Source organism: Carlito syrichta, unplaced genomic scaffold (genome assembly GCF_000164805.1).
Source record: "Carlito syrichta isolate Samal-C Ts95f unplaced genomic scaffold, Tarsius_syrichta-2.0.1 Scaffold315826, whole genome shotgun sequence".
NCBI lineage: Eukaryota > Metazoa > Chordata > Mammalia > Primates > Tarsiidae > Carlito > Carlito syrichta.
This window is the reverse complement of record NW_007259922.1, coordinates 319,838-340,957: the sequence shown is the minus strand read 5'-3', so window position 1 is coordinate 340,957 and position 21,120 is coordinate 319,838. Positions and strand designations below refer to the sequence as shown.

At 51.3% G+C, this 21,120-nt stretch overlaps 3 protein-coding genes across 5 annotated transcripts in view; 1 reads left to right on the top strand and 2 right to left on the bottom strand.

Moving 5' to 3' along the window:
* Nucleotides 1–8,533, top strand: part of NUP85 (nucleoporin 85) — a 47,027-nt gene extending 38,494 nt beyond the window's left edge. For 2 of the 3 annotated variants that reach the window (XM_021706626.1, XM_008073326.2), the window contains exons 11-18: nucleotides 3,799–3,882; nucleotides 4,034–4,099; nucleotides 4,279–4,430; nucleotides 6,157–6,274; nucleotides 6,380–6,480; nucleotides 7,344–7,495; nucleotides 7,880–7,981; nucleotides 8,349–8,530. In XM_021706626.1, the coding sequence (XP_021562301.1) occupies nucleotides 3,799–3,882; nucleotides 4,034–4,099; nucleotides 4,279–4,430; nucleotides 6,157–6,274; nucleotides 6,380–6,480; nucleotides 7,344–7,495; nucleotides 7,880–7,981; nucleotides 8,349–8,450 (877 nt within the window). In that variant the 3' untranslated portion in view covers nucleotides 8,451–8,530. Of the gene's footprint in view, nucleotides 1–3,798; nucleotides 3,883–4,033; nucleotides 4,100–4,278; nucleotides 4,431–6,156; nucleotides 6,275–6,379; nucleotides 6,481–7,343; nucleotides 7,496–7,879; nucleotides 7,982–8,348 lie in introns of all 3 variants that reach the window. The other variant, XM_008073325.2, reaches the window with a different exon arrangement.
* A 2,014-nt stretch (nucleotides 8,534–10,547) lies between these two features.
* Nucleotides 10,548–21,120, bottom strand: part of GGA3 (golgi associated, gamma adaptin ear containing, ARF binding protein 3) — a 12,852-nt gene continuing 2,279 nt past the window's right edge. The window contains exons 2-17 of the mRNA XM_008073324.2: nucleotides 20,851–20,935; nucleotides 20,644–20,719; nucleotides 17,901–17,999; nucleotides 16,727–16,850; nucleotides 16,343–16,446; nucleotides 16,091–16,171; nucleotides 15,582–15,719; nucleotides 14,269–14,350; nucleotides 14,063–14,179; nucleotides 13,470–13,715; nucleotides 13,010–13,080; nucleotides 12,371–12,687; nucleotides 11,952–12,172; nucleotides 11,486–11,655; nucleotides 11,201–11,311; nucleotides 10,548–11,001 (exon numbers count right to left, since the gene is read on the bottom strand). Coding sequence (XP_008071515.1) covers nucleotides 10,891–11,001; nucleotides 11,201–11,311; nucleotides 11,486–11,655; nucleotides 11,952–12,172; nucleotides 12,371–12,687; nucleotides 13,010–13,080; nucleotides 13,470–13,715; nucleotides 14,063–14,179; nucleotides 14,269–14,350; nucleotides 15,582–15,719; nucleotides 16,091–16,171; nucleotides 16,343–16,446; nucleotides 16,727–16,850; nucleotides 17,901–17,984 — 1,977 coding nt within the window. The 5' untranslated portion in view covers nucleotides 17,985–17,999; nucleotides 20,644–20,719; nucleotides 20,851–20,935 and the 3' untranslated portion in view covers nucleotides 10,548–10,890. The remainder of the gene's footprint in view (nucleotides 11,002–11,200; nucleotides 11,312–11,485; nucleotides 11,656–11,951; nucleotides 12,173–12,370; nucleotides 12,688–13,009; nucleotides 13,081–13,469; nucleotides 13,716–14,062; nucleotides 14,180–14,268; nucleotides 14,351–15,581; nucleotides 15,720–16,090; nucleotides 16,172–16,342; nucleotides 16,447–16,726; nucleotides 16,851–17,900; nucleotides 18,000–20,643; nucleotides 20,720–20,850; nucleotides 20,936–21,120) is intronic.
* MIF4GD (MIF4G domain containing) overlaps nucleotides 19,066–21,120 on the bottom strand; it is a 17,482-nt gene continuing 15,427 nt past the window's right edge. The window contains exon 6 of the transcript XR_002481287.1: nucleotides 19,066–19,083. The gene's annotated coding sequence lies outside the window, so the exon portion shown is untranslated. The remainder of the gene's footprint in view (nucleotides 19,084–21,120) is intronic.

Here is a 21,120-nt window from a genome sequence, read left to right as displayed (position 1 = left end):
ATCTCTACAATAAATCAAAAAATTAGCCGGGCGTGGTAACGCGCACCTGTAGTTCCAGCTGCTTTGAAGGCTGAGGCGGAAGGATCACCAGAGCTCAGCAGGTCGGGCTGCGGTGGCCGGGAGCGGCCACTGCACTCCAATCTGGGTGACAGAGTGAGACTTCAACTCAAAAAAAAAAAAAATTGCAAGTTGGTCATTGTTTTGTTGCAATTAGTGTTGTATACTTGTATTTTGATGTTTCAGGGCTTTTATACTTAAACATTAAATAATTTACCAGGCAACCCCTTCAGGTCCCCTCACACTGTGGGAGCTTTTCTGTCATCTCAATAAATCCTGTTTTAAAAAATTTTAAAAAAAATTAAAAAATCATTTACCAGGGCCAGGTGCAGTGGCTCACGCCTGTAATCCCAGCACTTTGGGAAGCCAAGGTGAGAGGATTGCCTGAGCCCACAAGTTCGAGACTAGCCTGGGCAAATTGGCAAGACCTCGTCTTTACAATAAATCAAAAAAATTAGATGGACATAGTGGTGTGTGCCTTTAGTTCCAGCTACTTGGAAGGCTGAGATGGAAGGATCGCCGGAGCCCAGGAGGTCGAGGCTGTGGTGGCTGTGGGCGTGCCACTGCACTCCAGCCCGGGGAACAGGGTGAGACTCCAACTGAGAAAAAAGAACAAATGCTTGCCATAATTATGGAAAATGAAGAAATACATGCTGATGAGATTTCCGAGGTTGGTGGTGAATCCAGTGAACTTACTAGGTAGTGAGGCAGTAATGTAATGATGGAATGTAAACACGGAAATGAAATGCAGATAATCTGTGACCGTGAGTCAAGTAGTGGTAAGAATGAGTGGGCAAAATATGATCCAGAAAGAAACTTAGACGTGTTTCTTGGAAATCCAGTGTCAAGGTAGTTCCAAATGATCCTCAGAGTGTAAGTGTAGTTGTTGCTCTGTTTATTGGAGGTGATTTTATAGAAATGGTTGCAACGGAAACTGACAGGTAGTATGATCAGATGCACCACAGATATAAATGTCCAAAGGAAAAAAGTGGTGCAGTACTACAGTGTCCAAGATGAAAAAAATTTTAGCATTAAATGTTTTGAAGGGACAAGTGAAGAAAACCACAATACATGGTTATTGGTCAACACATCTGTCAATAATTGCGACACCTTTCTTTTTTTCTTTTTTCTTTTTGAATTGGAGCCTCACTCTGTCATCCAGCTGGAATGCAGTGGCACACTCACGGCCACTCCAGCATTGACCTACTGGGCTCAGGCGATCCTTCTACCTCAGCCTTCCAAGTAGCCGGAGCTACAGGTACGTGCTATCACGCCTGGCTAATTTTTGATTTATTGTAGAGAGAGTAGCATTACATTTTTAAAAGAAAGATATCATCCAGGCTCGGTGACTCAGCCTATAATCCCAGCATTTGGGGGGCCGAAATGAGCGGACTGCCTGAGCCCACAAGTTTGAGACCAGCCCGGGCCACTTGGGGAGACTTGGTCTCTACAGTAAAACAAAATATTAGCCAGGCATGATACCGTGCACTTACAGTTTCAGCTACTTGGAAGGCTGAGGTGGAAGGATCACCAGAGCCCAGCAGGTCAATTCTGGGGTGGCCGTGAGTGTGCCACTGCACTCCAGCCTGGGCGACAGTGAGACTCCAACTCAAAAATAAAAAGAAAATGACATGAATTAGTGTCCGACAAGTTTTACAGTTTTTGCATTTTTCCAACAACGCAGAAATTCAGTCAAATCCAAGCAGATTATACAAAATTGAACCTGTAATAAATTATGTTTTAAATAAGTTCAACACTTTGTACACCTGAACAAGAACTTTCCTTGGATGAATCCATGATACCTCATCGTGGAAGACTGTCTTTTCAGGCTTATCATCTGAGTAAACCTACAAAGTATGGAATGCTGTGGTGGCCTTGTTCAGCACTTTGTCTAGTTCTGAGTGGTGTCTGAGACAAATACTCAATATGTATGTAACTTTCAGCTGTATTGTTAAAAAGGTGACAGTTTAGACAAGACCATTCATTTATAGTAAATAAAAATGAAAACATAGCACCACGTCTACATGGATAACCATTATAATAGTGTTATAGTAGCTAAAAAGTTATTGAAGAAAAATATTTAAATTTGTGGTACAATACGAAGAAATAGAGGTTTTCCAGAGGAACTAAATAATCTGAAATTGAAAATAGGTGAATCTGGCTGGACGTGGTGGGTCAGCCTGTAATCCCAGCACTTTGGGAGGCCGAGGCGAGAGGATTGTCTGAGCCCGGGGGTTCGAGACCAGCCTGGGCAAGTTGGTGAGACCTCATCTTTACAATAAAATCACAAAAATTAGCCGGGTGTGGTAGTGCATGCCTGTAGTTCTGGCTACTTGGAAGGCTGAGATGGAAGGATTGCCTAAACCCAGCAGATCGAGGCTATGGTAACTTTGAGCGTGTTACCGCTCTCCAGCTTGGGCGACAGAGTGAGACTCCAACTCAGAAAAGAAAATAGGTGAATCTGATTTTTGTCAGAAAATGGAAGGATAAATGGGAGGTTTGAATGATATCAACATTGTTTTACTATTTATTTTTATTTTTTTTTTTTGAGTCAGGGTCTCACTCTGTCGCCCAGGCTGTAGTGCAGTGTCATGCTCAAGGCCACCCCAGCCTCAACCTGCTGGGCTCAGGTGATCCTTCTGCCTCAGCTTTCCGAGTAGCTGGAACTACAGACACACACCACCATTCTCGGCTAATTAGTTTTTATTTTTTGTAGAAACAAGGTCTTACCATATTGCTCAGGTGGTCTCAAACCCCGGAGGTCAGGTAACCCTCTCACCTTCGCCTCCCCAGATGCTGGGATTGCAGGCACGAACCACCGTGTGGCAAAACTACCTTTCCTTAAAGGCTAAATGGCATTCCTGTGTGTGTATGTGTGTGTGCGCCATGTCGCATTTTCCTTGTCCACACATCTGTCACCGTGGACAGGTTTCCATCTCTTGCCTACTGTGAACAATGCTGCAGTGAACTGGGAGTGCAGGTATTTTTAAAAAACAAGTATTCATTTAACATATTTAAAAGTGAATTAACAAGTAGGAAGGTTCCTTAGACTACATAAAGTGTCACCAGTTCAGAGCCCAAAGAGGAAAAAAAAATATATCACATTTTTGTTTTGATAGTTACAGTAAAGCTAAAAATTTTTATTTTATTTTTTTAGTTGAGTCTCACTCTGTCACCCAGGCTGGAGTCCAGTGGCACGCTCATGGCCATCACAGCGCCGACCTGCTGGGCTCCGGGGTTCCTTCCACCTCAGCTTTCCAAGTAGTTGGAACTACAGGTGCACGCTACCACACTCAGCTAATTCTTGATTTATTGTAGAGATGAGGCCTCGCCAAGTTGCCCGGGCTGGTCTCGAACCCATGGGCTCAGGCATTCCTCTCCGGTATCTTTTTGAGATAGTGATTTTACTTCCTTTGGATGTATTCCCAGAAGCAAGATTGCCGGATCATATGGTAGTTCTCTTAATTTTTTGGAGAATCTTCTCCATACTGTTTTCCAGAATGGCTATACCAGTTTACACTCCCACCCAGCAGCATACAAGAATTCCCTTTTCTCTATACTCTTGCATGCACTGTCTTTTGATAATAGCCATCCTAGTTGATGTGAGGTGATGTGATCCCTAGTTGATATGAGGTGATGTGATGTGAGGTGATCTCATCTGTTTGCTGGGATCCCTGCTCACACTCTGCTCATGTGGGATGTGGCCTCTGCCCTGACTCTCCCTCTTGCCTGAATCCGCAGCATCGCCCTGAGCAACTGGTGGTTTGTGGCCCACCTGACAGACCTGCTGGATCACTGCAGGCTGCTGCAGTCCCACAACCTCTAGTAAGTGGGCTGGCCGCACTGATCCTCTGCTTCTTGATGCTGAGCCCTTGGGGGTTGGGCGAACTGCATGCTGGGAGGTAGGTTGGGCTGAGGAAAGGGTCCTGAGAGGAGCAGGCCAGGGATTTCAGTCTTATGTTGTATTTTATTCCAGCTTTGGTTCCAACATGAGAGAATTCCTCCTCCTGGAATATGCCTCGGGACTGTTTGCTCACCACAGGTAGGAAGGACCCCTGGTGTGGGGCACTCTTCAGCCTTTGAGTGCTGCTGGGGCTTAGACTCCTCTCCTGGCCGGTTCCCTGAAGGCTACAGAAGGGCCTCAGATGCCGTTCCCCAGAGCCACAAAGCGACACCCAGGCTTGCCAACCCCTCACGTCTGTCCCTTTTGGATCTTTGAAGCATGTGGCAGCTGGCAGTGGATTATTTTGACTCCTGCCCTGAGCTGGGCCGAGTTTCCTTGGAGCTGCATATTGAGCGGATCCCTCTGAACACCGAGCAGAAAGCCCTGAAGGTGCTGCGGATTTGTGAACAGCGGCAGATGACTGAACAAGGTGAGCGGGCCCTGCTCCCTCCCCAGCCTCTGTGGGATGTGGGCGCCAGGAGCCGAGGCGTGGCAGCCTTCTCCTCACCGGCCACACAGGAGAAAGGCCGGCAGTGAATGCCAAGAGGTAGACTGGGACACAGAGCAGTTACTAGGGAGGGACGAACAAGGAATCCCTTGGGATCTAGAAAGAACTAGCCCTTGGCGTTTGAGAAAAGGCCCTTGAGAGGAGAGATGCGGTGGCTCATGCCTGTAGTCCCAGCACTTTGGGAGACTGAGGCGGGAGGATTGCTTGAGCCCAGGAGTTAGAGATCAGCCTGGGCAACACAGTGAGACCATATCTCTACAAAAAAGAAAAAATACAAAAAACAAAAAGAAAACACCTGGGCGTGGTAGCTCACACATGTAATCCTAGCACTTCGAGGAGGTGAGAGGATTGCCTGAGCCCAGGGGTTTGAAACCAGCCTGGGCAATGGTGAGACCTTGTCTCTACAATAAAGCAAAAATTTGCCGGGCATGGTGGCCCGTGCCTATGGTTCCAACTACTTAGAAGACTGAGGCGGGAGGATCACTTGAGCCCAGCAGGTTGAGGCTGCGGTGCCCGTGAGCTTGCCACTGCACTCCAGCCTGGGTGACAGAGTGAGACTCAGACTCAAGAAAAAATTAGCTGGACGCAGTGGCACATATCTGCAGTCATAGCTACTCAGGAGGCTGGGGCAGAAGGCTTGCTTAAACTCAGGAGGTTGAGGCTGTGGTGAGCTGTGGTCATGCCACTGCACTCCAGCCTGGGCGACGAAATGAGACCCCATCTCAAAAAAAAAAAAAAAAGGAAATGGCAAAAGGCCGTCGAGTTACTTCTTTCTTACTCACTCCACAAGGTCAGATCTCAGGTCAGCGCTGAATTTCCTTGTCCCAGCTAATCGGGCCCAGGGGGAGGCAGTGCTGAAGCTGGCTCCAGAAGAACACGGGGGGAGGAACTAGTGTGGACAAGCTGCTCCTCTTCTCCCGTCATCGTTGAATGATAAAAACCCAAGTTACAAGCCAGGCTCAGTGGCTCAGCCTGTAATCCCGTGCCTTGGGAGGCTGAGGTGAGTGGATTGCCTGAGCCCGCGGGTTCGAGACCCACCAGGGCAACTTGGTGAGACCTCATCTCTACAATAAATCAAAAAACTAGTCGGGTATGTGGTAGCGTGCGCCTTTAGTTCCAGCTACTTGGAAGGCTGAGGTGGAAGGATCGCCGGAGCCCAGCAGGTCGAGGCTGCTGTGGTCGGGAGCGGCCACTGCACTCCAGTCTGGGCGACAGAGTGAGACTCCAACTCAAAAAAAACCCCCAAAAAACAAAAAAACCCCAAGTTACTCCTTCTCATAGGCAGTTGCATGGTTACGACCATCTGACAGTGAATGGTGTTCAAGACCCTCAGGATGATAGGATTTGGGGCATCTGGACAGATAATGGGGGAACTGATAAGAGGAGAGAAGCAAGAACATTTTTTGCCAGCCCTGAAATCACACTCATAAAGCCAGTCCTGCCTTGATGAGTCTTAATAATGGTAGCAGAGCCAAAACACCATGTATCAATCCCGAAGTGTCCAGCTCTGCTGACCCAGCTGTTTTGAGCCCGTGGAGAGGCTTCGGGTTGCAGTGCGGCTGTGGAAAGGCTGCTTCTGTCCCTGCAGGGCCCAGGGGCGGGGTGGCTTGTGGGGTGAAAGGGTTTGCCTTCTCTCTCCCCCTGCAAGTTCGCAGCATTTGTAAGATCTTGGCCATGAAAGCCGTCCGCAACAACCGCCTGGGCTCCGCCCTCTCCTGGAGCATCCGTGCCAAGGATGCCGCCTTTGCCACACTTGTGTCAGACAGGTGGGTCCAGCTAGTGTTTGGCTTCCCAGGGGTCGCCTGAGAGGTTGGGAGGTTGAGGAGGTGGGCCTGGGCCTGCTGCTCTGACCTCTGGCCCGGGACCTACAGGTTCCTCATGGACTACTGTGACCGAGGCTGCTTTTCTGATCTGGATCTCATTGACAACCTGGGGCCAGCCATGATGCTCAGTGATCGACTGACCTTCCTGGGTGAGTCTCTGGGTCTGTTCTCTCGGCCGTAGGCACAAGCAGATCGTCGTGGAGATTGGAGGGATCATTCCAGCCTCCTCCAAGCCTTTCCCTCCTGCATCCCACAGCCTCCGTTGTCCCAGCAATGTCTTCTGCCATGCCTAGGATCATGAGTTTGGCTGTCACATCTCTTTAGTGCCTTCATGTTTCTTTGTGCTTTTTAACCTCGATAGTTTTGAAGACTCAGGCCACATCCTGTAGAACATTTTCAGTTTGGGTTCATCTGATACTTCCTCATGATGAGATTCAGATGCTTTGTTTGGGACAGGAATGCCACTGAGGTGCTGTGTGTTGCTTTGGTCACTCGGTTAAAATGGAGCCCACCAGGTGGCTCCCCTATTTGCCCTTTAATAATTTCTGGAGATACTTTGGGATCATTTAAATGTTCAGTTCCTCCTCAAACTTCCACCCGCTCGTTTTTGTGATTTTTCCCCCCTCGGCCATCCCCCCAACTGTATGCATCCATGATTCTGTGTGTTTTAGTTGGCATTCCACCATAAGGGAGTGTGTTCCCTTCTTCCCTGTTTCCTTTATTTCTGTCAGTGTAGACTCACGGAGTATTTTAGCCAACCTGTTGTCATCCACGAGTCATTATTATCTCGATGCTGGCCTTTCCCCAGATTTGGCTCTCGAGCCCCTTCACAGCCCATCTTGTCTGCATCTCACTGGTCTGTGAGTTTGGAGATGGCTCTGGAAAAGTTGCCTGTTCTGTGCAGTGGCTGGTCTGGGGTCTTCTCTTGTTTAGGACCAGGTTGACTTTGTAGGTGTCACTTGGGCCATGGAGGGGGGTGTGAAGGTGACCCCGTGCTCTCTTTTCTCAATAGGAAAGTACCGTGAGTTCCACAGAGTGTATGGGGAGAAGCGTTTTGCAGATGCCGCCTCTCTTCTCCTGTCGTTGATGACTTCTCAGATTGCTCCTCGGTCTTTCTGGATGACACTGCTAACTGATGCCCTGCCTCTTCTGGAACAGAAACAGGTAAAGGTTGAGTCAGTGGTGATTTTCTTTTCTATCTTCTGCAGTCCCTGACAGTGCTGAGTTCTGTAGCTATTGTGGACATGCAGATGTTTTCTCCAAAGTAGTTCTGTGTGTGTGCATGTTTTTCCACAGCACCCACTCTGGAATTCTAGTATTCACAGGAGCAAAACTGCTTACTGCAGAATGAGACAGTTGTCCAATAATCAGCCCAGAGCCCTTATGGGAAGGGCTGGAAGTGAGGATAGGAAGCTCCTCCATTCTCCCCGGGTTTTCTGTACAAAGCACAGGCTTCTGAAGCCACAGAACTCTGAACTTGGATCCAGGCCGCAGCCGGCAGAGGCCTTAGCTGGGTAGCAGCTAAGTGAAGTAGCCTTTCTTCTCTAGGTGATCTTTTCAGCAGAACAGACATATGAGCTGATGCGGTGCCTAGAGGACTTGACGTCAGAAAGGCCAGTGCGCGGCGAGCCTGATGCTCAGCTATTCCAGGTCACATTAACTTCTGGGTTGATGGTTCTACACGGAGGTGGGAAAGGCTCCCGCTGTCTTGGGCCTCCCCTTCCTGCCAGAAACACTGGGTCCTTACAGTCTCATGCCTTTTAATCTCCCTTAACTTCTGTGTCACACTACCTTCTTTTAGTAGAAAATGGGTGGTTTTGTGTTCTGATCCCTACATTTCCCCCCTTCCCGTCAGAGTGGCTTTGTATACTGGTGTCTCTTATGTTGGGAACTTGCTGGAAGCTACCACTGAATGTTAAATGCCCTCTGTCTACCTGTGGATTAGATAAAACCTTTGGGAGCTTTAAAGAAGGAATACTTCCTGCTGTGTCTCATGCTGGCTCTCTCGGCTTTGTAGGATGACGACATAGAGACCACCAAGGTGGAAATGCTGAGACTTGCTCTTGCACGGAATCTTGCCCGGGCAATCATAAGAGAAGGCTCACTGGAAGGTTCCTGAAAAAGCTGCTGCGGTTGTGGTATCTTTGTATGGCAGTGTACATAGATTTTAAAAAGAATAAATGTTCTCTTTTGCAAATATAATTTCTCAGCATATCCAGATAGGGAGTTTTTAATCTTGGTCTATTCTGAACCTGTGATGGTCCAAATGAAGAAAATGCTTGTTCTCTTTTTTTGAGTTGGGATCTCACTGTCACCAAGGCTGGAGTACAGTGCCATGATCACGACGATCATGGCTCATGGCAGCCTCAATCTCTTGGCCTCAGGTGATCCTTCCATCTCAGCATCCTGAGTAGCTAGGGTGCCACCATGCCTGGCTGGCTTTTTTATTTATTGTAGAGATGAGGTGTTACTACATTGGCCATGCTGGTCTTAAACTCCTGGGCTCAAGCAATCCGCCTGTTTCTGCCTCCCGAAGTGCTGGGATTACAGGTGTGAGCCACTGCACCTGGCCACCTGTTTTATTCTCTTGGGTACAGAACTGTCTTCCCCTGCTTCCTTAGAGAAGCCGCCACCCCTGGAAGTTCTGAATGGTGAGTGCTATGTCCTTCTGCCTGCAATGGGAAATTCAGACAAGAGCTCTTGTTTTCTTCTTCTGAAATCTTGTCTTACCTCACAATCACCTGGAATACTCAGTATTGTTACTTTTTGCTTTTTTAAAAAGTGTTTAGGAACCAATACTTCAAATAAAAACCTTAGGCAATTCCAGCATAGCCTACCCATCTACGTTTGGACCTCACAGGTTGCACCTTTGTCAGGGTGGTGTCTATATTAGGATCCCAAGTAGAGTGAAAATGATTTTATTTAACATGCAGCAAAACAAGGGCAGCAGAGTTGGTATATCCAGTACAGCTGTTTGCCACGAAGTCGTGACCTCAATAGTTAACAAGTAACACTCATAAATAATTTTAATGTCTAAAGCTTGCTGTAAAGGTACATTTCCACATAGTAGTTTCATTGACATTCCCAGGGCTGCAGCAGCCAGTCTCTGGAAAGCTAGATTTATTAAGTAGTGAGAACAATTCACTTATGGCCTGTCCTAATGAAGCAGTAAAGTCTGCTTGCTAAAGACAGGGAGGGGAAGGGGATGACCTCTTGATCTAGAGTAAGGAATAAGGAAGCCTGGCAAGGGGGGGGATCAGGGAGCATCTTTGGTGCCACCTTCCTTTCCCCATTTGATTGCTGAGTCCATTCAGCGAAGCGAAAGCTGTGTGCTCTTCCCCAGTGTCTGTGGCAGCTGGTGGTTCCGCTTCCTGTTGCCTTGAGAGGGAGACCCGGTGACCCTGGGCCAAGGTCATATCCAGCAGGTACAGACTAGCAGCTGGGACAAGCTGGCTGGGACTGAGCACTGTTGAAGCATTAGGGTCTGGTGACTTGGCTCAGGCATGGTCCCTGTCAATCAAGTCCAAACCGAACATCTCACCAACAGTGCCCCTCGGTAGCTGGGGAACAGTTGGGGTTTCTGGGCAGCATGGTAGGACATGTATATAGTGCAACGTTCATGACCCTGAAGCCTCCATGTCCAGTTTGAGGCTCCACACCACATGCCATCTGGTGGGAGGGAGGCCAAAGCAGGACGCAGAGGGTGCTGGGAGTCGTCCTCCCCTTCAGAGACCCAAGGGGAAGACAGCAGTTTATTTCATGCCAAGCAAGAGGTAGTGAGTAGGATGGCCTGTCCCCATGGCTGGAGGCACACTTTTTCCAGAAAGCTGAGGACCTGCTTCTGGAGAGGGCAAACATTTTCTTTCCTATCCCTAGTTTAGGTTGTCATGAGGCCAAGTTTTGTTTCTGCTGGGCTGAGTTCCATGCCTGCCATAGGGCAGACTGCCACTGCCAGGGCCAAGCACACGAATCTTCACTCAGTGGCTCTTCTAGGATGCTGCTGTCCTCAGGAGGCAGGGCTGGAGATTCTGCAGTGTGCCAATTCCTTACTCCAGGCCACTGGGCTTAGCCCACCTCCTTGGAGGTGGCAGTAGGAGCCTGCCAGCAGGGGAAGCACAGACTTGCAACAGGGGGCTGTGGTCTCAGCCCGTGCATCTGTCTTGTGGGGGGTGGGGGCTGGGGACAGTGGGCAGCAATCTCTCTTTGGAGACACCCCTACCCCCAGTGGCTTCAGTGAATGCCAGTAAAAGAAAAAACATACTCCAAGCCTGAGGTCCACATTCCCAGGACAGTAGTGAAGTCTGAGACCATCCCTCACCCCTGACGGTATATGGCCACTTCAAGTCACACAGGTAGATTAAAAACAGGTCCTTTTAGGGGCCAAAGGAGAAGTTATCACAGCAGCAGCTTGGATCCTGGCAGAAATGCCTAGGGCCCCTGCTCCACATGAAAGCTACAAGCACTGCCATCAGGATGTGGAGAGTGGTGGCATCAGAGACCTCCTCATCTCAGGGCAGCCTGCCTGGGCTTCAGAGTGGAGATCACAGCATCCTCTGGGGTCATAGGTTCCCCCACTGCTCCACAGGAGGGAACTGGTCCACCTCGCCCACCTCCGTGCTCAGCTGTTCTCCCAAGGCGAAGGCCAGCCTATACCGAAGCCGCACCTTCTCCTGTGGCAGAGGGCAGCAGGTGAGATCCAGCCCAGGTGGCCCCTCGGCAGGATGCCCTCTTCACTACCCTCGCATGGCCCTCCCTGTTCCCCCCAACCCGAGCCACCCTCAGCCACGTAACCTGGGACTTTAAGGGTGAAGGGGTTGGGAGGTGCTGGGCCTGAGGGCAGTTGGGACTTCTGGGTTCTGCTGTGCTCACCTTCAGTGGATTGGCCAACAACATGACCTGGGTGATGGCTGCAGGTGGCTGGATGGGGCTAAATGGAGAGAGTTCTGTCCCAGAGGGTGGCTGCAACTTCACTTTCATTGACTAAAGACAAAGAGATACTCCTTTGAAGAGAGCTGGCAGGTGCTCTGAGATGGAACCCAGTCTGGTCCCAGTGGACAAGCACATGGCCATCTTCTGGCCGCAGAGGCCCTCCTTGCAGTGGGTTCAAGATGAGGGCAATTTCAGCCCCTAGAGGCCCCAGGGAACCAGGGATACCTTGGGCACTGCAGCCTGCAGCACGATGCTCTTGACAGGCAATGGAGCCGTATTCAACATGGATACTACCACCACCAGCACGTCAGGCCGCCCTGGAGGACACTCCTTGGCAAAGTGGAAGAGGATGCGGAAGCCATTTTTATCATAGGCTGTCACAGGAAGGGCACTGCCTGCAAGAATATGGGTGTGGAAGGAGAGAGCCAAAAACAGCCCACAGGGCCCCGTGGTTCTTGGTGTTGCCATGCAGGGAGAGACGGGCTCTGCTGTGGCCACGCCAAGTACAATGTTCCCTTATGGGGTCTGGGAAAGGCTCAGCTGGGAGGAGCTTAAGGCCAAGACCACAAGCAAGCAGCTTGCTCAGCTCCAAGGAACCCTTGCAAGGAGCACCTGGCTCCACCTATCCCACACCCTTCAGTGCCACAGCTGCGGACCCCACTTCCCTTCCCACCTCAAGCCTGACACCTACTAGGCTTGATCGATTCCAGGGGAACGTGGACATTGGCCAGGGAGAGCTCGGGTCCCTTCATGGGGCTGCCCTGGGACTGGAAGGCCAGAGGCTGGAACAGGGGGCTGCCTGGCCCTGTGGCAAAGGGCAGGAGAGGCCTGGCTGGGGTGGTGGTAGGGATCAGAGGGGAGGCGGTGGCTCCAGGGGAGAAGCAGGAAGAGGCGGGCTTCAAGCCTGAGGTCCTGGGAGGCAGGGAGGACAGAAGACGAGTCAGAGAGCGGGCCAGGCCACCGGGTGACCTCTCACCAAGGCCCTCCAGACAGTCGGCACTTACCCACCCTCATTCCCAGCTCTCAGAGTCCACGATGACGCACCCTCTGAGGCTACACCTCTGGTTTTGCCACGCCCGGCCCAGCCCCACCTCTCCGCCCACTCATTACACTTTGGCCTCTTCCAGGAGCTGATCGAGGGCGTCCAGGTGGTGTGGGGTGCTGTCACCCAGCAGCGAGCCTTGGTGTCCGGGGACCGCAGACTCAGTCTTGGGGGCCAAAGCTGAGGCAGGTCCAGTAGAGAATAAGGAGCCCGCACCAGGGGCAGGGACACTGGCTGGGACCACAGGAGCTGGGAAGGAAGGTGGCAGTGGAGCTTGGGAACTGCCCAAGGAAGGGGCTGAAAGCTGGAGCAGAGAAGCATCTGAGGCGCTGCAGGCAGTGGGTCCTGGCTTGGGGTTGAAGAAGTCCAGGTCAGACTGTTCGCTCTGCAGGCAATGGAAAGGTGGGTGAGCAAAGGGCTGGGAAGGCCTGCTGCAGGGGGTAGAGGGGCGCAACTCTCCAGCCGCTGGTACTCTTCTGCCAGGGGCATAAGAGGGGCACAGCCTGCTGGACCAGGAGCCCTTCAAGGATGGGGCACAGAAAAGCCCCTGGAGGGATCTGTGTTCCCAACTGCACCAGGCAGTGATGTGAAGGGCAAGGATGGCCCAGGTTTCAGTTAACGGCAGCCAAGAACCAGGCAGGAGATTTGACACTGGTAGGGTAAAGTTCTCAAGGACTTTAGTGATGTCACCGTCGCTGTGCCCCTACCTGGAACAGGTGCCACTGGCTACTTCCAGCTGACTCTTTGGAAGGAGCATTAGGGGCTGGGTCAGTAAGGCCTGAGAACAGAGAAGAAAACTTGAGAAAAGTTTCTGGCCTTGGGCAGCCCTAGCCCCACCATGCCTAAGGAAGGGTCCAGTGACAAATGGTGAGTAGAGGTAGGGAGGCAGCCTCCAAGGGGAACGGATCCCCTTAAGTTCTCACATGCCAAAGTGGGGACTCCGGGAGAGGGAAGCAAGATACAGAGTCCACCCTGGAGTCCGCTGGGAAGACTGCCCTGGTAGTCTTGAGGCTCGAGCAACTTGACTGAGCTCCCTACAACTGAAGGCTCTCTGCCCACCCGATGAGCACGTTCCCCAGAAGCCCCCTCGGGCCTCCTGATTCCTCACACCCTTCCCCCTCTACGAGCCCTCCCAGGGAGCCCCGTACAGCCCCCGCCAGGCCATACCCAAGCAGAGCAGCTCCTCGTCCAGCAAGGAGAGGGCACTGTTTGTACCGTTGGGCCCCAGAGGGGCCTCGACCTGGCTAGACGAGCGGCTGCGAGGAGGTCCTGAGTTCTGTGGGGGTGGAGGGAGGATTGGGATGCTCGAGGAAGCCGGAGGAGGTGCCGGGGCCAACACAGGGGATGAACTGTTCACTGTGTCCAACTCGGCAAGGTCAATGAGCACACCCTGGTTACTGCAATGGCTGTTTCCTGTGTGGGTCAACAGAAGAGAGAATAGGAATAATACTTAAGGTCATTCTAATGGCTGTGCAGCATGAGGAAAGGCCCTTGGAACAGTGGCTAATGCTCCCGCCTCTGGCCTAATTCAGTGGCATTTCTGCCAGGGACACTGAAATGCAAGCTGGAGAAGGCAGGTGTGGAGATCCCTGTCTGTATCTCCTGGCCTCTGGGAAGCTGAAGGACCACTTCGAACGGATGAGAATGCCCTCAGGCCCTGTGAACTGCTATGCCAGCTAGCCCACACCCATGGCTTTGTGGGTGGGAGTGAGGGCTGGTCTGGAGGGTCCAGAGTGGGGACCTAGAATAGAACATCTTACCTTCAGAGTCAGGCATGGCTGAGGTGGCCACTTCGCCATTGATGACCTGCCCTTCGATAATTGTTTTGTAAGAGTTTATTACCCGGGAGAGGTTGTCACTGGCCTGGAGGATGTCCCCTGGAGGAGAAAAGAGAGACTCGTTTGTGACAACTCCCCACACATATCCCAATGCCTGGCTCATCCCTGCCAGTCACTCTTTCACTCACCTAAACTATTATCGTTGTCCTCGGTCTCACTGGCTAGCTTAAATAATGTCCGCCTCTTGTTCTCACAGCGATCAAACAGCTCCTGAGAGAGACCCAGACATAATCGTAATCACAAAGGTCCTTAGAGATCATCTGATTCAGCATTCACGCCCAAAAAGTGAAAGGGAGCCTCCAAGGGCCATGGTCAGTTATTGGCAGAGCTGGGACCACAGCACCAATCTTCCTACCACCGGCTGCCACCATACCATTTCACCCAGGATGTTTGTGTAGACAGCAGTCACTCGGGTGAATGATGGAAGGTCAGTCCCTTCTTACTTCCCAGGCTGGCATGCACCGCAGGACTCAAGATCTACCCAGTCACAGCCTGGACCGCGTTAGAATCAGGGTCACCAGGAAGCCAATCTGACCAGATGTCCCTGAAGCGGGGGAGCACCAAGGGCATGGTCTCTGGAGTCACAGTCTAGGGTTTACACCCAGCCCTTCTACCCTGGGTGAGTTAGCTGATCTCAGGCGTAAAATGGGAATGCCACCCTCTGTCTGCGTGACTGCTGTGCAGATGAATAAGATGATGAGGCCGGGCTCAGTGGCTCCGCCTGTAATCCCAGCACATTGGGAGGTGGAGGCAAGTGGACTGCCTGAGACTGCGGGTTCGAGACTAGCCCGGGCAACTCTGCAAGACCTCGTCTCCACAATAAATCAAAAATTAGCTGGGCATGGTAGCGTGCGCCTATAGTTCCAGCTACTTGGAAGGCTGAGTTGGAAGGATCGCCGGAGCCCAGCAGGTCCACACTGGGGTGGCTGTGAGTGTGCCATTGCACTCCAGTCTGGGCTACTGAGTGAGACTCCAGCTCAAAAACAAAAAAACAGCCGGGCTCGGTGACTCAGCCTGTAATCCTGGGCCTTGGGAGGCTGAGGTGAGTGGACTGCCTGAGCCTGCGGGTTCGAGACCCGCCTGGGCAAGTTGGTGAGAACTCATCTCTACAATAAATCAAAAAATTAGCCAGGCATGGTAGCGCATGCCTGTAATTCCGGCTACTTGGAAGGCTGAGGCGGAAGGATCGCTGGAGCCCAGCAGGCGAGGCTGCGGTGGCTGGGAGCGGTCACTGCACTCTAGTCTAGGCGACATAGTGAGACTCCAACTCAAAAACAAAACAAAACAAAAAAACAAATACAAAAACAAAACAAAAGATAATGACTACACTTCCAGTGTGTGGCCCCGTACTCTCCACAGGGCAGGTACTCAGCAAATGCTGGATGGTTCCCACAGCGAAGCACAGTCCTGTGAGGGCAGCTTATCATCTAACACGGGCTACCTTCATAAGCTCTTTATCCCCATCTGAAGAGTCCTCCTGGCTATAGTGAAGCAACATCTCGTTGAGCAGTTTCACGTTGTTGTTAACCTCCTCTAATGTGTGCAGACGCCTTGTCACCTTCTGGATCCGTGCCTCATCCTGTCCCCAAGAAAGAGGATAGGAAGAAGAAGCACTCACTCAGCTAGACTGTCTTCCCTTCCACCAGGTGAGAATCACCTTTCCCCCACACACGAACATACAGGCAAAGCTCCAAAAGCTCCTTGTCATGCATGGTGCTTGGGACCTGCCCTAGGCTTCTTCTTCCACTGTAGCACCCCTTCCCTACCATCATGCTCTCTCTTCCATGCTCTCCCAGAAGCTTCAGTGCTCCTTCCCTTCTCAGCCCCTCCAGGTGAGGGCTGGCAGCAGGGGAGAACAAAATAGCCTCAACATTCATGGAAAAGGAAGCTTCTGCTCTGTGGTCTTGGCCGCCTCTCCACCCCATGCCGATAGGACCAGGGTCTACTCACTTCCTTCACCATAGACTTGATGAGCTTGTTGGCCTCTTGCAGGTCATCTGGGTTTTTGCTTTTTAGCAGCTTGGCTAAAAGCTGGAAGAAGAGGACAGCAGAGGTGAAGGGTAAAGGCAGCACTCCCACTGCCACCTCCACCCAGGGAGATCACAGAGAACTGGAGCTCCCCCAGGAAAATCACATTGCCCCTCCTGCCGCCAGCTCTCCTGAGAAAACCCCAGGTCTGAGATGGACTTTACTGGACTTTACCTTGGATTTTTCCTCATCATCAAAGACGGGGTTTTTGGGACGAGACGGTGGAGAGGGGATGAGCGTCCTGTCCACAGGGATTGGTGGGTCAGACTGCACGATGCCTGAAAGGGGACATGGGGCAGAGCATGTGCTCAGGCAGGCTGCAGTCACCTCGTCGCCCCTGTGTGCATACCGAGGGCCGAATCCTGTGATCAAGACCTGCAAGGAAGCAGGTACAGGGCCGGCTGCTCACACCCCCATCCCACAAAACCCTCGCTCTGCCCTGCCTGGGGACAAATGCTGTTCCCTTCAGGAGGGAGTCTGAGGACCCCAAACAGTCCCTTCTCTCCTCGCCTTGGGCAGCCTCCAAGGGCTGCCTTGAGGCTGAGAAAAGAGACATACCCTGTCTCTTCAACATGTGGTAGGCGTCTTTGATCTTTGCTTCCTCTGGCAGGGCCATGGTCCAGCTATAAAGCAGCTCGATAACCTTGGTCTTCACTTTCTCAGACACCCGGTCCCCCAGGTACTAAGCAGCAAAAGAAAATAAGAGAACCGAGTAACTGCAGTTTAGAGGCATAGAAAGCGTGAGGCTCCCCTCATAGCACTGAGGTAGCTGCTCACTAGTTCCAGTGCTCAAGCCTACTCAGAACCAGCAGGTGTCAAGATGTGTGTGAGATGGCACAGGGGATGGGAAGGACCTTCTGGTGGTGTGGCTGTGTCCGTCTGGATGCAGTTTCTGGTTAGGCAGGAAGCCAGGAGCTCATCACTACATTTCCATGCACAAGCTGCCAGAAACACAACTGCATTTTATCTTGAAGTCCAAGAGAAATTTTTTTTTGAGTCAGGGTCTCACTCTGTCACCCAGGCTGGAGTGCAGTGGCATGATCACAGCTCACTGCAGCCTCGACCTCCTGGGCTCAGGTGATCCTCCGCCTCAGTCTCCCAAGTAGCTGGGGATACAGGCACGTGCCACCATGCTTAGCTAATTTTTAATTTTTTTTTTGCTTTTGTAGAGACAAGGTGTCACTATGTTGCCTAGTCTTGAACTCATGGGCTGAGGCAGTCCTCTGGCCTCAGCCTCCCAATATCCTGGGATTACAGGTGTAACCTACCATGCCCAGCCAAGATTGTCTTTAGCATGAAAAAGTGTTCCCTGTGCTTTAAGTGGGTGCCCAGAGCTGTGCAACACCAGCATGCAGCAGAACCCAGACAGCTAAGCAGCTGCGTAATGTGAAAGACCAGCTCCCTGTATCTATGTAAGACCCTAAAACCCCCCACAACTGTTGTGTACCAGGAGCCCAGAGTCTCACACTCTTCACGCTCTCACCCTGAGCACACACACAGCCACTGTTGTGTCAACTGGCACATTTAGGCTGTGAGCTGGTCAGAGAAAGTTGTCTGTCACTGTGACCCGTTTGGTTATCCTGTTACCTCTAAGGCCTAGCACTCTAAGGACAAAACACGGAGACCCACAGCTCCGTGAAGATGCTGGTTGGGCAGTGAAACCCAGCACAATGGGAGACAGGAATGAATGCAAAAGAAATCCCTAGAAGTGAGGAAACTGCCACTGACTGACCTTTGGAGAGACGACTTTGATTAACTCATTCAAAAAGCGGAACTTTCCCACTTCATTATGAAATCTCCTCCCACAGTTCTTCATGCACGCCTCCAGCACCTGTAGCCACAGAGGAGAGGCAATCAGCGAGAGCATGCTTAGGGCTGGGACCCGACACCCAGAAGTGCTGAACAAGCATCCCTGGAAGAAGGAGTTCATCACAAAAAGCCCAGGAACAGAGCAGGTTGAGCAACAGGATCACTTACACTGCACCCCTCCAATCGCAGACTTCTGCTGGGGAAGCTATGCAGGGACCAAAGTAAGAGACACAGAGACCCTGACACCAACATGGCCTGGATGCAGTCCTGGAAGGTGCTTTCCTTAAAGATTCTGGCCTCATCTTTCAGAGATGAGGAAACAGTGGTCCAGAGACAGTTTCTCTGACTCAGTGTTCAGGGTTCTTTCCACAAGTAGCTCACCAACATTTTTGCAGGGGTGGGGGAAGACATTGTTTAAATCCTGTTATCTTCCGTTTAGATGACAGGACATTTCCTCATCCCTTGTACTCCGTTGATTTCTGAAACTTACACGTATGCTTTCCTTTGCTGCCTGTAGCTCCTGGCCCCTGCACAGTTTATAATGAGGAGTACACCACTCCACAGCTCCCTTTCTCGGCTTCTTCTTTTTTTGATGTGGGGGTGGAGGGAGGTCAGGATCTCACCCTGCCACCCAGGCTGCCGTGCAGTGGCACGGTCATAGCCCACCACAGCCTGAACCTCCTGGGCTCAGGCGATCCTTCCATTTCAGCCTTCCGGGTAGCCAGGACTACAGGTGCATGCCCCCACACCCAGCTCATTTTTCTATTTTTTGTGGAGACGAGGTCTCACTATGTTGCCTAGGCTGGTCTTGAACTCCTGCGTTCACTACGCTCAAGCAGTCCTTGCACTCTGACCTCCCAAAGTGCCAGGACTACAGGTGTGAGCCACTACGCCTAGCCCGGCTTTCAGAAGTTTACAGCAGCACCCCTGGCCCCGACCCACCAGATGCCAGAAGGAACCTGCCCCAACGAGTGACAACTAAAATGTCTCCCTGGTCCTACGTAAACTTGCTAGTGAAAAAACATTTTTTTTTGGAGTCAGAGTCTCACTCTGTTATCCGGGCTGGAGTGCAGTGGCCTCGACCTGTTGGGCTCAGGCAACCCCGCCTCAGTCTTCCAAGTGGCCAGAAGCACTGCCATGTGCCACCACGCCCGGCTAATTTTTTGTTTATTGTAGACACGAGGTCTCGCCAAGCTGCCCAGGCGGGTCTCGAACCCTTCGGCTCAGGCAGTCCTCTCGCCTCAGCCTCCCGAAGTGCTGAGCTTACAGGCCTGAGCTGCCACACCCGGCCTTAAGATTTTTTAATTGAGAAAAATTTCTCCACACATTGCCAAAAGTCCCCTGGTGAGCAAAATCACTCCCTATGAAGAATCACTGCTGGCCGGGCTTGGTGGCTTAGCCTGTAATCCCAGCACTTTGGGAGTCTGAGGCGAGTGGATTGCCTGAGTCCGTGGGCTCAAGACCTGCCTGGGCAACTTGGCGAGACCTCGTGTCTACAATAAATAAAAAATTAGCCAGGCGTGGTAGCGTGCAACTGTAGTTCCGGCTACTTGGAAGGCTGAGGCAGAAGGATCGCTGGAGCCCAGCAGGTCGAGGCTGCAGTGGCCAGGAGTGTGCCACTGCCCTCCAGTCTGGGCGACAGAGTGAGACTCCAATTCAAAAAAAAAAGAATCATTGTTGTAAGGTCTTAAAACCTTGCTAGGTGTGATGGCTCATGTCTATAATCCCAGAACTTTGGAAGGCCGAGGTGGGAGGACTGTCTGAACCCAGGGGTTTGAGACCAGCCTGGGTAATTTGGTGAGACTTTGTCTCTACAATAAATTTTAAAAAATCAGTCAGGCATGGTAGCATGTGCCTGTAGTTCCAGCTACTTGGAAGGGTGAGGCAGAAGGATCGCCTGAGCCCAGCAGGCCAAGTCTTGCTAGCCATGACTGTGCCACTGCACTCCAGCCTGGGCGAGAGGGTGAGACTCCTACTCAAAAACAAAACAATCCTTGAAATTCTGAGTGATTCTACAGTGAACATGACCCAAGGGTGCACATCAGCTGTCTAAGCATTATTTTCTCTCTTCCAAGTGTAGTCAGGGCAGAAACCTGGATTCCTTGGAACTCAGCTACTTTTTGGTTTGGGGAGCACTTGAAGGCACCCAAGTGTCATACACTACTCCACATCTTGAATTCCCTTAGTCTGAAAAAACCCCAAGCTCTGGCCCATCAATGCAACACCTTCATTAGCAACAGGCATTATTTATTAACTACCTAGCAAATTATACTCACCTCACTTTTCTTCAGCTGGCCAATTCTTAACTGCTGGCATCTGACAGCTCTGTGGGCATCTCGACAAGCTTCCTCTAGCCCCATACAGGGCTCAGGGCCCTGCCTCTGGGTTCCCTCCCTTATCCCTCTGCCTCGCATACCAACTGTGCAGTCATGCTGGTGGGGATGGTGCTGCAGTCACCTCTGAAGCCTCAGTGCCAGGCACAGTACACACACATTTGTGGAACGGCTGACTGAACATGTTCTAGACAAATCTAGTTTGTATCAAGGACTTCCTGCTGGCTTTTGGGCATGAGCCCTGAGAACCACCAAGAGCCCACTGGGTGCATGAGGTACGGCCTGGGCAGGTGAGGAGTCACTGCTTTCATCCCTGAAGAATAAAGAACCTACCGTCAGAGCCTGGACTGCCTCCCATTCCTGTGGAGACTGGATCTTGTGGGCCAGCAATCGGACAGCGATCTGTGGTCTGAGAGACAAGCAGACCGCACTTTCAGTATGTTGGCCCTGAGGCCATATGGCTAGCCCTCCTTTGGCCACTGTTTCTGCCTTTTCCAGTCAGCTCTCTCTCACCTGTCCCATAAGAGCATTGAGACTCACCCTTCAAGCTCTTTGTTGATCTGATCGCAGAAGCCAATTATGTATTCCCAGTCTTCCTGGCGGTTGGAAGGATTGGTAGCTTTGTCTTGGGACAGAACAAAGAAAAGGAAAGTTGTTATGAAGAGTAGAGAGGATGTAACAGAAGGTTTCCATCACAATTTGTAGGCATGAAAAGTCTGTTTCCAAATTTATTCTAATAGATAAACCTCAGTAGTTCAGTCAGGCAGCAGTCAAATACAAATATTACTTTTTTTTTTTTTTGAGTTGGAG